Source organism: Lytechinus variegatus, chromosome 6 (genome assembly GCF_018143015.1).
Source record: "Lytechinus variegatus isolate NC3 chromosome 6, Lvar_3.0, whole genome shotgun sequence".
Taxonomy (NCBI): domain Eukaryota; kingdom Metazoa; phylum Echinodermata; class Echinoidea; order Temnopleuroida; family Toxopneustidae; genus Lytechinus; species Lytechinus variegatus.
This window is the reverse complement of record NC_054745.1, coordinates 43381451-43401418: the sequence shown is the minus strand read 5'-3', so window position 1 is coordinate 43401418 and position 19968 is coordinate 43381451. Positions and strand designations below refer to the sequence as shown.

The 19968-nt window shown below is 35.7% G+C and overlaps 2 protein-coding genes across 2 annotated transcripts; both read left to right on the top strand.

The window, feature by feature from the left end:
• Window positions 1-1073: 1073 nt before the first annotated feature.
• LOC121417872 (tyrosine-protein kinase receptor Tie-2-like) lies at window positions 1074-13270 on the top strand. The gene is made up of 8 exons (XM_041611605.1): window positions 1074-1110; window positions 1723-2049; window positions 5282-5569; window positions 5844-5981; window positions 6363-6518; window positions 9217-9354; window positions 9835-9870; window positions 13212-13270. Exons 1-8 carry the CDS (start codon window positions 1074-1076, stop codon window positions 13268-13270), a joined length of 1179 nt encoding a protein of 392 aa, XP_041467539.1.
• On the top strand, window positions 12735-16678 carry LOC121417871 (receptor-type tyrosine-protein phosphatase mu-like). The gene is made up of 4 exons (XM_041611603.1): window positions 12735-12991; window positions 13638-13955; window positions 14128-14201; window positions 16622-16678. Exons 2-4 carry the CDS (start codon window positions 13700-13702, stop codon window positions 16676-16678), a joined length of 387 nt encoding a protein of 128 aa, XP_041467537.1. The 5' UTR covers window positions 12735-12991; window positions 13638-13699.
• Window positions 16679-19968: the final 3290 nt, after the last annotated feature.

The window sequence follows — 19968 nt, the reverse complement described above, 5'->3', positions numbered from 1 at the left end:
CAAGTGAGTGCATAAAGCATATCAGGTAAGATATTCCTTTTACAAAAGAGAACTTCCTTTGCATCTGCACAACTGAATCACTTAAAGACTGTTATTTCCAACTGTACACTTACACAAAATATGACATCCACCCGATTGGGATGTGATGGATATTTCTAACACATGTACAAAACGTAACCGGGGATAAGATAGTTACAACACATGAACTATCTTTAATTCAGAACATGTGTCTAATCAAAGGAATTAAATTCAATAAATTTCTTCCTTGACAATTCCTGTCTTAACGACTAGGGGGAAAAGTTTATTTCATTAGTTATTTCAGGGAATACATGTGTTATTTAGTTCAATCTCAGTCAATATTATTGTGGATAAAACATGTATCGTACGTTTCTCTGGTATACACTCTACTGTATAATGATTTGTAAGCAGTGCCGTATTCATGCTCTGTTGAAGGTGATTCGCCTGAAATAACCAACACGAAGAAAGACCTACTGATGCAGCATCGTACCTGAAATTCAAGGCGGGTATGTTTAATAATTTTTGAAGCAATGTCAATGCAACCAAGGTCAGCAATTTTAGATAAACTGTTTAAATGGCAAATAAGGAAGCATAGAATATGTATGGATTTTATGAACAAATAAATGTGGTTTTCTTGTTTAACACCATATTGTTTACGAGTAATTGATCATCCGTGTGTTCGCAAATGCACAAAGTTAGAATAAAACGGTCTAATTTTAGATTCATGAATTTAAAATTTCACTGGACGTGGCTTTCTAAAAGTCTAATTTATTGTGTCACAATGTTTTCCAGGAGGGAAGTATTCAACTCGTTGATGCTGATGCGATTTTGCCAAGGTAAAATGTGTATTTCGTAAGTGGCTACGATTCTCTCAGTAAATCTGAATGTAATTTCTTTATTTTAAGCATACCTATATTGTACGGCAAGGTCCGATGTTATTATGAGTCAGCTACTTCTACTGTAGTTATAACGTTAGTTTTGAATACAATATTTGTCTCGAAAGTCCGATTTCCCATATTCAACTCGAAACAAAATAGTGATATTTAGAAAACAGGATGAAGTACAGGAAATCCATAGAGGCCCAACTACACAGTATGAAAAGTTGTTTAAAATTTAATACTACGCTGTTTACAAAACCATGCTTCATACACTTTGTGGCCTAAGACTTTCAAAACTTGTCAAAACGAATACTGTAAGGTCTATAAATAATAAACTGTACAAACTATTTGGTAAATGTTTCTACCACCACTGGAGTAGCCAGGAGGCTTCTAGAGAGTAAAAAATCATTTACCAACGTAACTTACTCTCATACGAAGCCAGGGCTTCTATTCTATACATGTGCGTGTCGGCAGCCAAAACCTGAAACTTTCGCCCCCGGATTTCTACTTTCTCTCTAAAAAGATCTAGCCCTAAATCATGTACGTGGGATACAACTTCATTTCCGACATGCTATGGATTTTATTTTTAGACAAGAATCCAAAAATGAAAGATATATCATGAAAAGAAGGAAGAAACTTGCCCTATTTTTACGCCGCCATCTTGTTTTCTATTGTTCTTCACCCACGATACGGACGCTTTTTTCTCAAAAAAACGTTATTGTATGTTACAAAGGTAATAATATGGGGCTGTGGTTCATGTTTATACCTCATCGATTGGGAAAATAAACTAATGAATGAAAAAAACCCCGCATATTTCTTATTTCAGCATGCTTAAGCATTTTTGTAACTACAACCAGTCGAGGATACACGAGCACTGAGACCGGTAAACCTTTCTTCGAGTGCTATAGAAGTGCTCCTGACTTACTTGCCGAGGTGGGTGTAGGGAGGTACGTCTACACATACAATGATATAGATGACCCAGCTAATGCTGAGCCACCACTTCCTCTCTCCCATATGACTGGTAACCCTTCGATTTCCGTCTATAGAGTAAATCTTGACACAAGTCAACACAGGTCGTACGGTGTCTTCTACTGCTCTGTGTTCCTTAATGGAGAATACTCCTCCGTACCAACAATCTTCCTGAGATCCGATGGTAAGGTATATTCTAAGCTGTGTGAATGGTCACGAGTACTCTAAATAATTATTTTGTCAGTTGGTGTAAATTCTGAAGATAATCTAATATAATACCTTAAATTCATTTCCCTCGCATGCATGCACATTTGTCTTTTATTTATGTTATGTATGCGCAATTCTAATCATGAGCGCGGGGAGTGAACACGTTTCTCAGAGTATCGAGATACGGATAAACTCGGGAAAGATTAAAATTGAGTGGATATAAAGCATGGTATACAAAACAAATATTTATTTGATAATAATAATAATGATATCAATTATAGCAGTGTTTGTATTGTTATACACACGTACATTTGTTAATTTATGTTTTTGTCTTATTTTTCGGGGGGGGGGGATGGGTGATTGACCAACGCTTAACATAGGTCTAAAGATATTAGTTTTACATTATTCAATTCAATTTCAATTTCAATTTTATTTATTTCACTTCCATCAAACAAAAACAAATTGTATACCATACATAAACATAAGTAGGGGAAGGCGGGGTAAGTTGTGACACTTGCATTTTGCATGATAGAATTGATATGACTAGTACTATTATAGAAATAAGTACCTTGCATTTAAATTTAATTCTTGGGAAATGTTTTTCACCTACATATAACTTTCTACCCCCACACTGAAAGTCATCGTGACCTTTGAAAAAAAACCGATGTCAAATGGCTCAACTTGACCCATATATGGGGTAAGTTGTGCCACCGTCTGGGGTAAGTTGAGCCACAGAAACTACGTACAAAATGTATGGGGGAGAACCAGCATGTCCATTTTTTGTTTGTTTGAAGTCTTTTCACTTGCTAATTCTCTATAAATACTAACATTCTTTAAAAGGAAAAGAGCAGTCATGTAAATTTGCTCCTTTCAGTCTGCATTCCCATCGATTTTTATGGTTTGTTTGTTTTTTTAAGAAGCATTACCATAAGAATTACCATGGCTCAACTTGCCCCATGCTGTTTGGCTCAACTTACCCAATTCCGAACATAGCGCGATAATATTGTATCCACACATTTATTATGCATCCATCATATAAAAGAATATGACAAGAATAAAGATCCATACCTGGACTAACAACGTTGTTCTCATGTCTTTACTATATTTAAAGACGTGTGTGTGAATGAAGTTCTTATCTATTTCACACTCTTTTTTATTTTTTTGGCTGAAATTCATACTTTTCCCTCTAAAAAACTACTTTTTGTTTCAAAGTGGAAAACAATGTGGTGGGGTTATGCTATGGGTCATCAATACATGACACCACTACAATGTCTGACTCATTCATTATTGGCCTGAGGGTGGTGGCTCAACTTGCCCCTATGCTCAACTTACACCGCCTTCCCCTATTTGTATCAATTGCAAAGAAAAAAAATAATACATGTGTTGTAAAAAAAAATGGGCAACACATTGGAGGTTTTAAACAAGTATACTATTTTTCAATAGAAAGGGACCCACTAAAAAGCAATGCTTGTACAATGTGGGCCCCTCAAAAAATAGAGAACACAACCAATAACAAAGTACAAATACAGATATAGGTAATTAAATGAGAAAAAAATAAATAAATGAGATGCAAATAATACAAAATAAATACGAAGTTATCAAAAAATATAGTTTGTATAGGACAAAACAACCCGTCCTAAAATATCTCCACCCTTCCCAAGAAAAAGGGGAGATGGATGGGTGCTGCTGAACGTAGGTAGAACACATGCCATCGTGGACTCAAGCAAACTGGATTCATTGATGTGTATAAAAGGAGAAAAAATATATAAAATGACCTGGAAAGAATATAATGCGCGAAAAATGTGATTGATGCCGTAAATAAACAAGCGGTAGAAAGGCGGATAAGCGGACAGGAGAGAAAGGGAAAAAAGAGGAGAGGATAGACACAATAATGTATGAGGTTCAATAATGAGCACATCTGAGAAGGACTTGTGTCAGATTTGTTTTTTCAATAAAAAAAAAATGATTAATTTATGTTTCAATTATAGTCTTTATTTTAATAATAATGACTTGACAGAGATGATGAATTAGATTTAATTTGAGGGTACATTATAAAATTTTGATAGAGATAATTTGAAATTAGTCTTAAAATAGTTTGCAATTCTTAAATCATTATGGAGTGATGAAGATATTCATATCTTTCAATATATAGAATTTGGTTGTGGGCAGCAATCAAGCAGTCAATAATAATCTAATACATTTTAGAGAGTATATCAGGAAATTAGTCCATTAGTCCTTAATGTGAATGATGCAGACTACTTCATGCATTCTTTTTTTAATATCAGAGATGGAACCCTAAAATGATAGACCCTTAATTTTCCAACTATCTTAATATAAGTGATTATAAAGAAACTAACTAGGGGATATTTATATAATATTGACTAGTCTTGAGGGGAACATCAAATATATTGCCAGCAAATGAATCATATTGGCCCGAGTCTTTAGACGAGGGCAATATGGGTCATTTAAGGGCAATATATTTGATGTTCCCCGAAAGAAGAGCTAGTCAATATTTTTATTATCATCCAAATCAGATATCTAGAGCAAAAATCATGATAATGGGGATATTTCAAAAATAGAGTTCTATTGTTTCATGTTAATATCGGTCTAGGCTCTGCACTTTACCATTATGACGTACTTGCAAGCGCTCGGATCCAGTGTTGTCTTTATTATGACGTATATTGTTGGTGCGCGGATGTTTATGAAGACTATCTTTTTATACGCATCCTAAAATGCCCGGATGTGAGGCCAGGGGGTGTTTCACAAAGATTTAAGTATGACTTAGGTCGCACTTAAATGTCGACGCGTACATGATATGCAACGCGCAATCTTATTGATCAATACGCAGTAGTGCGCGTCCTCCTGGCATGATCTGACCAATGCTGTCATGCCTTTTATACTGCGCGCAACTAGACATTTAAAGTGCGACTCTAAGTCATACTTCAATCTTTGTGAAACACCTCCAGGGAAAATACGAAGGTATATTTTGTGTCGTCTCTACATGCAAAGTAAATACGAGCATTGAGACTGAGGAAAATACAAACAATATATCTACCCTTTCCGATATTCAGAAAATGTAGGGCAATACGGTTTTGTAAATGGCCAGCTCAGATGTCTGATACGGGTGATAATTTCCTATAATCACTGTGGTCACAACTGCTATTATATCTAATCATGTACATCATAATTCTTTGCTAATTTCTTTGCAGCTGAATTTGTGCCTCGTAGTGGCAGGTTTACAAAGACAGTCAACAAAGGTGATGTGAATGTAACTGTTGATTTTAAAGAAGTCATTTCTAGTAATACAATAAAAAATTGGAGGTTTAATGGGACAACATCCCCTTTAGACACTTTTTCTCAGGACACAGTCTTCGAAGGTTTGACAGTCTATACAACAGAAGGAGAAGTGGATACAACATATAAAGGTGTTTACGAACTTCATCTGGCAGGTGAAAGAGGACTGGCAAGGGCTGGACTACAAAGACTAATTGTTAGAGGTACGTTATTGTACACGCTCCAGGCGACAGATTTTCATTTTTTTCATCCTTTTTCATTTATTTATTTTTGTATTCATTCATTTATTAATTGATCGTTATTATTTTTATCATTATTATTTTTGTGGGTGGGGGGAAGCAATGTTGGAAAAATATTTGTTGATCAGGTTTATCCATTTACACAAGACGCGGTAGGGGATGTTCTATATGGCGTAGCAATTGAAAGCATATCAATATAGATTATTGCTTCAATAATTATTAATAAATCATATTTCAGCATGCCCGGCTGGTCGCTATAATGAATATAGTGGTTGCACCAATTTCTGCTTATCGTGTTATAATGGAGGAATATGCCACGATCAAACCGGGGATTGCATCTGTCCGCCAGGATTTCAGGGCGTTTCTTGTGAAATAGGTAGGCTTTTGCTCCATAATTATCAAGCCACTATATTCTACCAATGCTTTCACAGTGACCTTCGAATCGGTCGAAGCACGCGTAAACTTTAGATCCTATTTATAGCACCTGTGGAGAAAAAAATATATTTTTAACATGTCAACAATCAATTGCTCAACATGTAACTTTATTATTTCCTTATTAATTTTTCATATTCAAAAGTAGGATTTCAGCCTGAAGTCGCCCTAAAATTTTGCTAGCTTTCCTTTCATACGTGACTCACCCGAGTAATGATTAATATTCATCCAGTATTTTTTAATTTATTTGTATTTATTCATTAAGAAATGAATTAAAATTCGTTTAATGCTGTAAAGACAATGATCTTTCTATACCACGTTACAGCATGCGGTGGAAATCGCTTTGGTCGAAACTGCGAGTACCGATGTGACTACGATGTATCAGATGATAAGAAGGCATGTAGTGGTCTTCAGGTTTGTGTACCTGATCCCTATGGCTGTTCATGTACACCAGGATATAAAGGATTAAACTGTACTACAGGTATGATATCATGGTTACCGATGCTACACTGCAAAAATACGGGTGTTTATTTAACACATGCCTGGTATCTATATCTGTCCCCACCAGCGAGGTGTTGAAACAACACCAATTAAGAAAGAAACGATATTGGTTTAATACCAATTGGTGTTGCTTAAATGCCAAATTGGTGTTAAGGCGTGGTCACACCGCCCGAGCGTTGTTGAAGCGGTCGTGAAGCGGAAAGAAAAGATCGTCACCGCTCGCTACCGTTCACCATTTTTTTATTTCGATTGTTTGGGGGTTTTTTTTTCCGATTTTCCCCGAATTTTGTGAGCGAAATTCGACTCTCTTTCCCCTCCGCTCCAACAACGCTCGGGCGGTGTGACCAGGCCTTTAGCCTAAGCCAAACTGGTGTTGTCTCAACACCTCTCTTGTGTGGACCGATATGACTACCTGGCTGGTGTCAAATTAACACCCTTGTTTTAGCAGTGTATAGTGTACCTACATTCAGAAAAGTTCTTAGCAGTTCTTTTTTTTTCTTACCTGTAAATACATATTTTCATAATAAGTTTCATAATCAAAGACCAGCTTGTTTTCTTCGAGTCAACCTAATGTGCGCTAGCAATACAATTACATTAAAAAGGGTGTTTTATGGAGAATTTGTTGCTTTCATATGAGTATCAATACGTAGTTCAGTTTTCGCCACTCAATAGATAAAAAATAATTATGACGTATGACACGGTCAGTTTGCTTCTAGGTGATTTGTTTGATTCGTAAAACAAACAAAATCACGTTTAAAACAAGCAAACATAGCACGGAGTCTGCCTTTTCAAGGTGGAAAAACTGGTTCATTTGCTATGCATGCATACAAATAGAGATCAACCATTACAAGAAAATAAATATGTACACAATATCTTTTGCCACGCACCGCCAAATTTTCAATCAGTTAGAACTTCCAATCAGACAGAGCTCGTTCCAACTCACAATCCGCAAGTCTATTGACTGGTTTTTTTTCATATATGTATATATATAACAAACCTCTAAAATTGTGTTGTCAAAATCGCCGTATAAAAAGGGATTTTCCCAAGTTTTTTGCGTGGTTTATGCACGCAATAAACATTGTTAAAATGTAAATATATAAAACTGTGGTATTACCGTGGAATCTAATCATTCACGGAATGGAACAATGATAGTGTTTTTTTTTTTTTAAAGAAGTGCACACCTAGTTGCAAATAATGCAAATAACATTTATTTGAAAGCAGGATAAAAAAACATTGCAGATTAAATGCCTTGCTCAGGGGAGTAGGTGCCGCGGCCGGGGATCGAACCCCGGACTTTTCATGTGTAGCCAGCCGCATTATCTTGGTAATCAGTACAGTATGCCTATAAAATGTTACTCCGGGCTAAAACATTTATATCTAACGAAAATAGGGAACAATTAATGCACAAGGCAAAATACTAAACATTTCATCAAAATCTGATAACAAAGTGTAGTTATTGGACTTTAATGTAAAGCAGTATATTGAGAAAATAGTACTTCTATACGCACGTCATCATGGTTGATGGGCTGATCATATCACATTCCCACTTTTTTCGTCTGCTATTACATTAAAACGTTATTGTTTTTCATACTTCTGTGAATGGTATGTAGCTCTTATAACAAACCAAGTTGTAGTAATTAATATATATAATGCACTAAATTAGTTGTCAATATAATCGTTTATTTTGGAGCAGATAAAGGAATAAACTTAATCTTATATAACAAAATACAAAAAAACAAAGTCAGGCTATGATATCGTTAGTTGGCTTACTGCGTATTCATAAAAAAGAAATGCCTGGATCTTTCAAAAAAATAACGCAAATATTTAAAATGCCATAACTTTGTTATTATTTGTCAAATTTTGATCAAATACCCAGTGTTTTGGTTGTCTGATTTTTTTTTAGCCTGGGGTACCATTTTTATTCATCCTCCCCTCTTATATACAAGCATTGTACAAGCATCGCTTTTGAGTGGGTCCATCCATTTCCATCTTAATTTAATTTCTATTGAAAAATAGTATACTTGTTTAAAACCTCCAATGTGTTGCCCAAATTGTGTAAGTGTTTTCCACAACATATGTATTATCATTTTTGTTTCATTGGAACGGATACAAATACTTAATAATAATATGGTATACATTTTGTTTTTGTTTGATTGAAGTGAAATAAATAAAATAGAATTGAATAGAATCTATACATGCCCCCTGCCCCTTGTTACGATTTACCCATTAGACCAAGTGGGCATTTGACCAAATGGATATTAAATCGGACCAAATGTCAGTAACACATCCATGGTTACATCAAGAGGGTATTGGACCAACTGTTAATTTGACCAAGTGGGGTTTTGACCGAACAGGACGAAATGACATTACACCATTTGGCCCTTGGACGAAGTTGCTTTTTGCCTATTAATGGCTATAGGATGAAGCAGCTATTGGACAAAATATTTATTGAACAAAATGGCGTTTAGATGAATTAGCTTTTAGACGTAGTTGCTTTTGGATGAATTGGCTCTTAAATTTACTGAGAATTGGGATAAATTACCAACACGTGCAGTTACCAAAATGCTGATAAAAAGATACGGCACATTTTGGTAAATTACACATTCCAAACTGTTCTTTAATACACCTCTCACCCTTTGTCTCATTATGTATATTGTTCTTTACCGCTACACTTGTAGAATGTGAAGCAGGTGAGTTTGGAGCAAGTTGTACCGAGACATGCCATTGTGTATCAGGAGAATGTGATCGGTTTACTGGTGTCTGTAAAGGAAGCTCCTCTGATTGCGAATCAGAATGGACTGGGGTAAACTGCCAAGGTCAGTGAAACCTGATAATTTACAAATACAAATCTACGATATTTAATAAGAACAATTACAATAGATCGATATTATACGAATGACTGGTGCCCTGTTTCTTCTTATACACAGAAAATGGTGTATTATGCGATGTAAACTCTGATGTTATCTAACATTCAAATCTTAAAAGAAAAATGCCCCAGTCATTGAGTCAATTTATTTTTCTGATGAAGCATTGGGACAATTAAAGTTATTTTTCTTTTGGTCAGGGGGGGGAGGCAAGTTCCCAGTCTTTAATGTTTCAATTAAAACCCCCTCTGGCAACTTTCTTACAATGTTAGTGATTAGATATTGGGAACCTATACAGAAAGATATTTTCCTGACATACATAACAGTCACTTTGCTTAAAGGAAATGAATGACGTATTCACTTTAGGAGAGATTATCACAACTCTAAATGATTATTAAAGTACCCTTTTTTCTTCCTAATTATAATCTACAGAATGCGTTCTGGGAAGATGTGGTCCTAATTGCGAACGTAAGTGGAAATCTGCATTTTGAACTTCCCCAATATATATATATATATATATATATACATATATATATATATATATATATATATATATATATATATATATATATATATATATATATATATATATATATATATATTTATATATATATATAGTGTAACGAAATGGATGAAGAGAACAATGGTAGGCGTAGCTTAAATCAAGGTTCCCCAGAGCTATCTACCCTTTTGGAAAAATTGGTGATGCCGAAAAAATGTCTCTGCCGGGAATCGAACCCGGGCCCCAAGCTTTGAACGCCGGTGCCTTAACCACTAGACCACAGAGACGGGTTAGTGGTTAGGGCGAGCCTGATCCAATTGACCGTCAGATAGACAGATTTTCGACACCATACCAATTATAATTTCCTTTGTCGGGTGAAGTTGGGTTTTGAACAATGACAAGCCGCCATGCCTCTGTCTATCTGACGGTCAATTGGATCAGGCTGGCCCTTACCACTAACCCGTCTCTGTGGTCTAGTGGTTAAGGCAGATAGACAGAGGCATGGCGGCTTGTCATTGTTCAAAATCCAACTTCACCTGACAAAGGAAATTATAATTGGTATGGTGTCGAAAATCTGTCTATCTGACGGTCAATTGGATCAGGCTCGCCCTAACCACTAACCCGTCTCTGTGGTCTAGTGGTTAAGGCACCGGCGTTCAAAGCTTGGGGCCCGGGTTCGATTCCCGGCAGAGACATTTTTCGGCATCACCAATTTTTCCAAAAGGGTAGATAGCTCTGGGGAACCTTGATTTAAGCTACGCCTACCATTTGTTCTCTTCATTCATTTCTTTACACAATATTCACAATATTCAAAATAAAAGAGTTGCCAAAGCTGTTGTACATGTATAGCTTCACACACATTTATATATATATATATATATATATATATATATATATATATATATATATATATATATATATATATATATATATATATATATATGAAGAGCTCACTTGCAAAAAGGGTTAGGTCCATTTTTCATCAAATTTGACTTTTATGTCTTAATGTATAGATTTTTAGTAGCTATATGAGATGATACCAAACAAAAATTGAAATTCCTATCAAAATATGAACTAAAATGGCAAAGAAAAATCACTTCTTTTTCAAAAGGGGTTAGGTCTATATAGGCTTTGTTGCAAAAGGGGTTAGGTTCACACATATTTTTTTGGAAAAGAATATCTCAAAAAATATGAAGACATGCATATTTCTCGTACACCCAGTTTTATGTTTTCATGGTAAGGTATCTTGAAAATTCAGTTTCGCATACGAATATTGCAATGTGCGAGAATTAAAAAAAAAATGATTTTCTTGGAGTAGACCAAACCCCTTTTGCAACTAAACTCTTCTAAAGAACCTATTTGTCAAAAGGAGTTAGGTCCATTTTCATAAATTTTATTGTTTTATGTCTCTAAACCTCTACTTTTTTTTAACACTCTGATGATACCAAAGATAATTTGAAATTCAAATGAAAACGTGAATGAAAGTGGCAAAGAAATATCACTTTTTAATCAAAAGAGATTAGATTCATTTTAGTTTACTTCCAAACTTCTCATAAAAATACTCCAATAAGTGAAAACAAGTGGATCTAACCCCTTTTGCAACTAAACTCTTCATATATCAAATGTTGTCAAAGATTAAGATTAGTTAGGTCCGGGGTTCGAATCCCATGGCAGCACTCGCATCATATGCAAGGCGTTTATCTACATTTGCAACTCTTGACAAAGCAGGTGTTACAAAATGGTACCCGGTAGAAAGCATAAATCCACACATTTTTGGCACAATATTTTTTTCCTTCAGATTTTAGGTGGTATCCATGGTTAAAATAATTATGATGTAATTATCATCATTATAATAATTTGTAATTGTTCTTTTCATAATAATTATGATAATGGTAAGGATAAAAATGATGATGATGATGATGATAATGATATTCATAATGATGATGGTGATTATAATAAAAATGATAATACCATGGTTCATTTATACAGCACAACTTCTATATACAATATATACTCTACTGCGATTGATACTTGGTATCATATACCCCGGCTGTAGCTGAACAGCCAAAAAGGCGCAAAGGCGTTCATCCATCCTGCCGGGTAATAATCATTATAATGGTAATGATTATTAGTATTAATATTATTCATCATCATTAAAGTACAACCAATTTTATTGTAAATTCACTTTATCGCGTAAAGAACAGATTACTCTGGACACAACACTTAAATTTCGTCCACAAATTATGGATAATAATGGATTGAAAAACAGATTTAATCTGTTAGATAATCATTGTTGCATATCAATTACTCATTCACTCATGCAAGGAAATATGAAGTAATTATGATACAATGTAATAACATTAAAAAGCAATGTGGGGACATGACAGCCTTATTCTACATATTGATATTCATGACGGTGTGCAAATAACTGTTTTTTACATAATCCTGTGCCAGTCTTATAAAAATAAAAGATAATTTACCAGACGGAGTATTGAGTGGGAGTGTGTGGTTTATTAACAACACGGCCAAGAGGCCGGATAATCGGATATCCGCGCGCTTTACAATGTAGCGACAATGCACATACACATTCATAATCAACACCTTTGCGCTGCTAGAATTTAAAATACGTTCATTATTTGCCATCTCATTTCGAGATTTTCGATCCGGAGTACTTCTTCAAAAATGCAAACTACTGCTTCTGTTGTCAGTGATCGGCTGCATGCACACGATTTTAAGTCTCTAAAATTCTCTACAACTGCAGCGAAACAAAAAAATAATCAAACTGTAATTACATTTATGTGTGTATATCTATTTTGTTTTAAGGCATTCACTGTTGAATATGAAAAAGCTAACAGAGGACAGTATAGCAATTTCTTTTGTCAACTAAACGGAGAGAAATTCATTTCTACGGCTGTTCCAGTGGTAAATATCTACAGGAAATTGGGCAGTGGGAATTTTACGCAGCAAAATATAATATCACTCGGAACCTTGTTGTATCTGACGTTGACGTTGGAGAAACATTCGCCTGCTCAATTCACGACGTAAACGGATGTTGGTCAGAGTCTCTTACGGCTGACGGAGAATTCAGTAGGTGAATTGTTAAATTTTCTGTTAGATAAAGAGATTGATCTTTTTTTTAAAGAAGGACGGGAGGGAGGAGGGGGGATGCTAACATTATTAGGATCATGTAACTTTTTTATATGAAATACTTAACTTATAGGCTTACACTACCCTGAATTTCAATTTCAGTCGTGTATTTTCTTTTCCTTTTTTTTATTAATATTTTTACCATTTCTTTCCCCCTCAGCCAAATCATTGGGAAAGGTGTGTCCGTCCCATTCCCTCAATAGTGCGCCAATGCTATGATAAATATTTTCTGGTAGCAGCAAATAATTATGTTACATAATTACAAGGAAATTGTGAGCAAGTGGATAAAGCAGTCAGAAGTTAAAAACTTTAAGAATAACAAAAATCTTACCCCATACAATGGGTATTATAAACGTAGTAACAAAACATAAAAATAAGCTTGATATCAATATAGATTCTGTGGAAATCATTTGTAAATCAACATATTTTTTTCATAAAATCTTGCAATTTTGGTCCGACCATAGTAAATGTGTTTAGGTAAAAAAATAAGTTAAGATCTATAAATTCTAATTCATTAATACATTATTTTCATTCGGAGTAATTAATTGCTATATCATTATCGCTTCCACATATCGCCTTTCTATAGCCCAACCAGAGCTTCGTAGTTCCCCCGTGGTAACCAGAAGGAGTAATGAATCCATCACCCTCATGTGGGATGCCTGGGATGCAGAAACAGATATAGGTGATCCTCCACTACAGAGATACCGTATCTATTTTTATAGAGTCAACGATGCAGAGGAACAGGAGCAAGAAGTGACTTCACGATCTGATCCTCTAGCTCCATCTGAGACAGTGACTGGTCTAAGTCCGGATACAGACTATGTGTTTGCTGTAGCAGCAGTTAGACCAGGTGTTGGGGGCCAGGGACCTCGATTGGAAGTCCAAGGTACAACAAAATGCTCACGTAAGTTTTCACCTTTTTTTAGGGGGGGATATCCATATTTTTTTGGAGTAGTATGTACGTGCCGAAACAACAAGTAACGGACGCGTCCATAAATCGTCGAATTCGCCGTTACAGCTCAGCGGTAAACCCACAGGTAAATTGATCTTTTCTTCGATCATTATTTTTTTCATAGCGCCCTTTGGTTTAGTGCAGTCTATCAACGTGTCATCATCTTCTCTATCTCGAACACTGAACATCAAGTGGAAGGTGAGTATCATATTCATAATCATCATACCATTTTTTTAAAATGAGTTGACTCATATTGAGACAATGATGCACAAACTAAATCTTTACAGCTGAGTTTTAAATTATTTAAAATTCTCAAGTACACATGCAAATTGGGTATTTTTATATGCACGCGTTCCCCTAGAGGAAAGGCTATGACGAATTTGTCAATTAATTTATTAGTCAGACGTCTACGGAGCCCGCCAGATGACATGAAGGAGAGAAAAAAATATCCGTGCATTATTTCGTTCCCTCGCAATATTATTTACTTCCCTCGAAATAATATTTCGTTCCCTCGAATTACTATTTCGTTCCCTCGAAATACTTTATCGTTCCCACGCAATACTATTTTGTTCCATGCAATACTATTTCGTTCCCACGCAATATCATTTCGTTTCCTCGCAATATTATTTCGTGGCCACGGAATACTATTTCGTTCCCTCGAAATACTGTTTCGTTCCCACGCAATATTTTTTCGTTACCACGCAATATTATTTCGTTCCCTCGCAATATTATTTCGTTCCCTCGCAATGTTATTTCGTTCCCATGCATATTATTCCCCCTCTCTCTCCGATCCGCCGCGCCGCACCGGCCGTGTATAACACGCGCAGCGTAGCAACATGCTTTGGTATGGTATGCGTTGATTATGGTCGTGATTATGATGGTGATGATGGCAATGTCATTTCGTCCATCAACGTATTCGTCTAACAACCAGGTTATTGGACGAATTGGCATTAAACAAATTGAAAGTAAACCTATTTGGAAAACCATTAAAGTTGGTAATTTCTGATAGAGAAGATTGAACAGAAGTGATATAGAGGATAAAAGAGAATTATCCTTCTTTGTTCAGATTTTGAATAAATAGGAATACACGTGCATAAATTCGTATAAATTTGTATAATTTGATCATTTTCAAATTTCCTTCTCTCTGTGACATTCTTAATTTGAATTTTTGTATGAGGGTATGTAAATAGCTCTATGGTGTAAGAACAAGAGAAAGTCACAGGGAGCAGCTGTGAATGGCGTTAGTACGAAAATAAAGATAGTGGGAGATTTGTCTAAGAGAAGGAGATTCGTAGGGGATGTGGCCGGTACGCGTGTGTTTCGATTATTCAGCCATGCGTGCAAAAATCAAAATGCAAAGGTTAGGCCTACGGTTTATTCTAATTTGGTCTACTGCCAATTTGTTCAATTACTAACTCGACTACATTTGGTATATCATCAGTTCGTCCACTATTCACATGGTCTAATCATAGCTCTATGGTCTAATTGCCATTTCGTCAACTCACCATTTTGTCTAATAACCAGTTGGTTCAATAGCCATTTGATCCGTATACCATTTGGTTTAATTGGACCAAGTATTAGTTGTGCGCGGAATGGATGAAAAGAAAATGGCAAAAAGAAGCTGCTGAAAACTGCTTATCTAAACAAAGAGCCAATGGAGTAAATAAGAGAGTCAAAAGGGGCCTAAGCTTTCGATACTAGCAGAATCTTCTTCGGAGGCAAAATGACAAACATATAAGGTGGAACAACCATAATATAGACCACAGACATTCAACAGCAACACTGGAAACAAGGAGACAAAAGGGGCATTACGGAGAAGAGATGACCAATCAGGTTAATGAAGGGGATGAAAGAAAAGGAGTAGGCAGACACAAAGGGAAGTTGGTGCGAGTAAGGCCAAAGAAGGACCTCAAGCGGGGAGTGATTAAGATATGAGGAAGGCAACATCCAACAGCATCTAGGACAAAACATGATAGAGGGTATGAGGAAGAGAAAAATAACAAGAGAATTAGTGAGAGGTGGGTCAAACGGATAACAAAGAAAGGCATAATAAACTGGTGCATAAGAGTGGGGAAAAAAGGGAAAGAGAAGGGAACAACTGATAATGTGCAAAAGACATAAAGTATGTCAGTTAGAGCATTAAACAAACTAAGAGAAGAAAGTAAGTGTAAAAATAAATCTGTAAGTATAAAAGTATAAAATATACAAAAGGAAAATATATATATGTATATACAAATGGTGTTTCTGATATAGTAATCCGCTGGGTGTGAGGGGGAAAAAGAAGACTATATAGTAGAAAAGAAGAAAAAAACCCTGTATATATGGAAGGGAAGCAAATTGCCTAAAAGGGTGAATGCAAATAAAGAAGCTGATGCTGTATGAGAGAGGGGTTGTATTGAGAAAACAAACAAACATAGTAAACATGAAAAAAGCGAAGTAAATAAGTGGTAACTTTAAGAGGTGAAGGGAGAGAAAAAAATAAATAATAATTGTTATATCGCCTGTATAAACAACAAAAAACAACACAGCAAATGTGTGCCATGTGCTTGTAAAGTGTCTACAAAAAATCTTCTTTTCTAGTCTAAGTCTTCATACTTCACACTTCATATGTTGTGCAGCTAATAGATGCCATCTTTGTGACATCTGTGTTGATATACGCTACTATCAGAATGTAGAAACTTTATGTGTTTTTTGGTTGGATTCCTCATGGGTTTTGCAAGGAACTTCTTACTACAGTCCCACACCTTGGACTTTTTGTGATACTTGGAGCTAAAAATGTTAGTGAAAGTGAAAGTGGATCAATGTGGAGAAATGTCCTTGAGAAGTTATTAGTTAACATTCCATTCCTGTAAACATAGTCTTCGCTTCAAAACAGAGTACTACTCTATCAATGCTCTTGCTGTTCACATAAACCTGTCCTCTCACTTGGGTCTTTTCCTCCGCTGCAGACTTCACTCACATTATTTTTCAACAATTTGCTTTTTTTTGGATTATTCCCACCCATTTCTCATTTTAAACCCATATTTTTTAATATGCCAACAAAAAGGGAATCTGACGACATTGCCCAGCTTGTCATCGACAAGCTCGAGAAAAGTAGTCAACTAAAAAAGTTTGTAAAAGATGCGGTGACAGAGGCAATGTCTGCAATCATCACCCGGCTAGAGATGCAGGAGGGCCGGATCATGGATCTTGAGGGGAGGATAAAGGCCCAGGAGTCAGAGATTCAACTACATAAGGAGGCAGAAAAGAAATCAGTGGAAAAGATGGCAGTCTTGGAGCAAAGAATTGATGACCTGGAGCAAAAATCCAGGTCACGCAACATCAGGATCCAAGGAGTTCCCGAGGTGAAAGATGAGGATCCAGAGGAGGCTGTCCTTGACATTGGCAGGAGGATGGGGGTCAACTTGAGTTCATCCGACTTTGTCCGATGTCATCGACTGGGTCCTCCAGTAGACAAAGGAGCAAGGAGAAGTTCTCCTCGTCAACTGCTAGTGGAGTTTTCCAGCCTCCGCACCCGAGCTCGTATTATGGGAGCCAGATCAAAGTTGAAGGGTTCAAAAATCTTTGTTAACGACGATCTGACTCCCACAAGACAGAAGCTACTTTTCAATGTTCGTCACTCACCGAAAGTTGAGCGGTCTTGGAGCAACGATGGAAAAATTTTCGCTGGAATTAAGAACACGGGAGGCGGACTTACGAAAAAACTCATCACATGTGATGATGACATTTTGAAGCTTTGAATTATAATTAATGCCTATTGTAGGATATCATGCTGACCTATATGCCCACTTTGAAAAAAGGTTATTTCCTTGCAAGCCAAATCCCATGATAACCCAAAATTACTTTTCTTTTTCCATTCAACTTTTCTTTGTAATTTCCTTTGTGTTTGTTTTTATTTCATTGTTATTTCTATTACAATCTCTAATCATCTTTTTTTTTTCATTTGCTTTTGTAATTTATATAATATGTTCATTTTATTTTATATACATTATTGTATGTTTTTCTCTTATATATTATGTGTGCATCTTGACAATCTTCCTTTTCATGCTGACATGTTCTTTATGGCGCAAACAGTTAGATTTCTCTTGAAATTCTATACTCAACATCCAAATGATTAGTATAGAAGAAGCCATTTGTAGCTCCTTAGAAAATAATTCAAGAATACTAGAGCTTAGTGATACTGATGATTTAGGACATGCTTCTGCAATTAACTGTCAATACTATTCAGAAAATCAGTTTATTAATAGTTTTCAAGACAATCTTGAAATTGCTACTGTCTTGCATTTAAATATGAGAAGTATGCCTAGGAACTTTGATGCATTTAGTACACTAATTGACAAATTTGAAGATAGTAAAACAGTGATTGGAGTCACTGAGACGTGGTTCTCGAGTGAGAATGACTCAAATCTTTATCGTATTCCTGGTCATAATCTTGTGTCTAATCATAGATATGCTAAAAAAGGAGGTGGAGTCGCTTTATATATTCCAGATTCGGTGGACTTTCAATTAAGGGATGAGCTAAATATGATGGCTGAGCATATGGAATCAATATTTGCAGAGTGCTTCATTCCAGGAAAAAGAAATGTTTTATTTGGAGTTGTGTATAGACCTCCTCAGAGTAACTTAGAGAGTTTTGTGAACGAAATGCATAGTATTCTTTCAAACCCACTTTTCGTAAACAAAACAATTTTCATAATGGGTGACTATAATATAAACCTCCTTCAGTGTGATGAAAATTATCATTATGATGCATTTCTTAATATGATGCTGTCTTTTTCCTTAATGCCATTAATTATTAAACCAACAAGGGTAACTGAAGCTTCATCTACGCTCATAGATAACATTTTCTGTAACAGACAACCTTTTCCATCCTCAGGGATCATTGTATCAGATATTTCAGATCATTTCCCAATCTTCGCTCGTCTAAACTTGGATAGAGGCTGTAGACAAGAATCCAAATCAGTTCGGAAAAACACTTCCGCTAATATCGCAAAGCTGAGAGCAGCATTAATGGAAACTGACTGGAGTGAAGTTCTTAAAGAAAATGATGTGAACATATCGTTTAAAAGGTTCTTACAAAAATTCATGTCTCTGTATAATAAAAATGTACCAGTCGTAAAGCAAAGTAGAAGAAATCGTAAAACTGTTCCTATTATGCCATGGGTTAGTGCTTCTTTGTTGAGATCCATTAACAAGAAAAACAAGCTGTATTATTCGTATAAAGTGCGTGGTACTGAATCTTCACGTAAACGTTATGTAAATTATAAAAATACTCTTACTTCAGTTCTTCGTACTGCAAAGAAATCATATTATTGCACTCAATTTCAAGCAACAAGAAACAATATCAAGGGAACTTGGAAAGTGATTAAGAAAGTATTCAAGTCAAAGGAAAAGATATCACATGTAAAGAGTATTGAAATTAACGGTCATGTGGTGGAAGAAAGGAATATTATAGCAGACAACTTTAATGATTACTTTTGCAGCATTGGTCCAAAACTTTCACGGGCAGTGCCACTTTCTCAGCAGACTTACAGAGATTTTATGAAAGAGCGAAATAGTAAAAGTTTATTTTTCTTACCAGTAGTTCGGGAAGAACTGCTTACCATTGTGAAATCTCTTAAAAACGGGAAAAGTCCCGGTTATGATGGGGTTACTAACAACTTAATTAAAGAAATTATCTTAGGAATTATTCAACCCCTACTTCATGTCTTTAATCTATCAATGTCATGTGGGGAAGTTCCTACTGACATGAAAATTGCGAAGGTCGTACCTATTTTTAAGAAAGGGGACCCTCAATATCTGAATAATTACAGACCTATTTCTCTATTGACTGCATTCTCAAAGATTCTTGAGAAAGTGATCTATGTTAGAACTCTGAAATTTTTCAACAAGAGTAATATATTTTCTAAATTTCAGTTTGGCTTTCGTGAGAAACATACCACCACCCATGCCTTGCTACATTTTA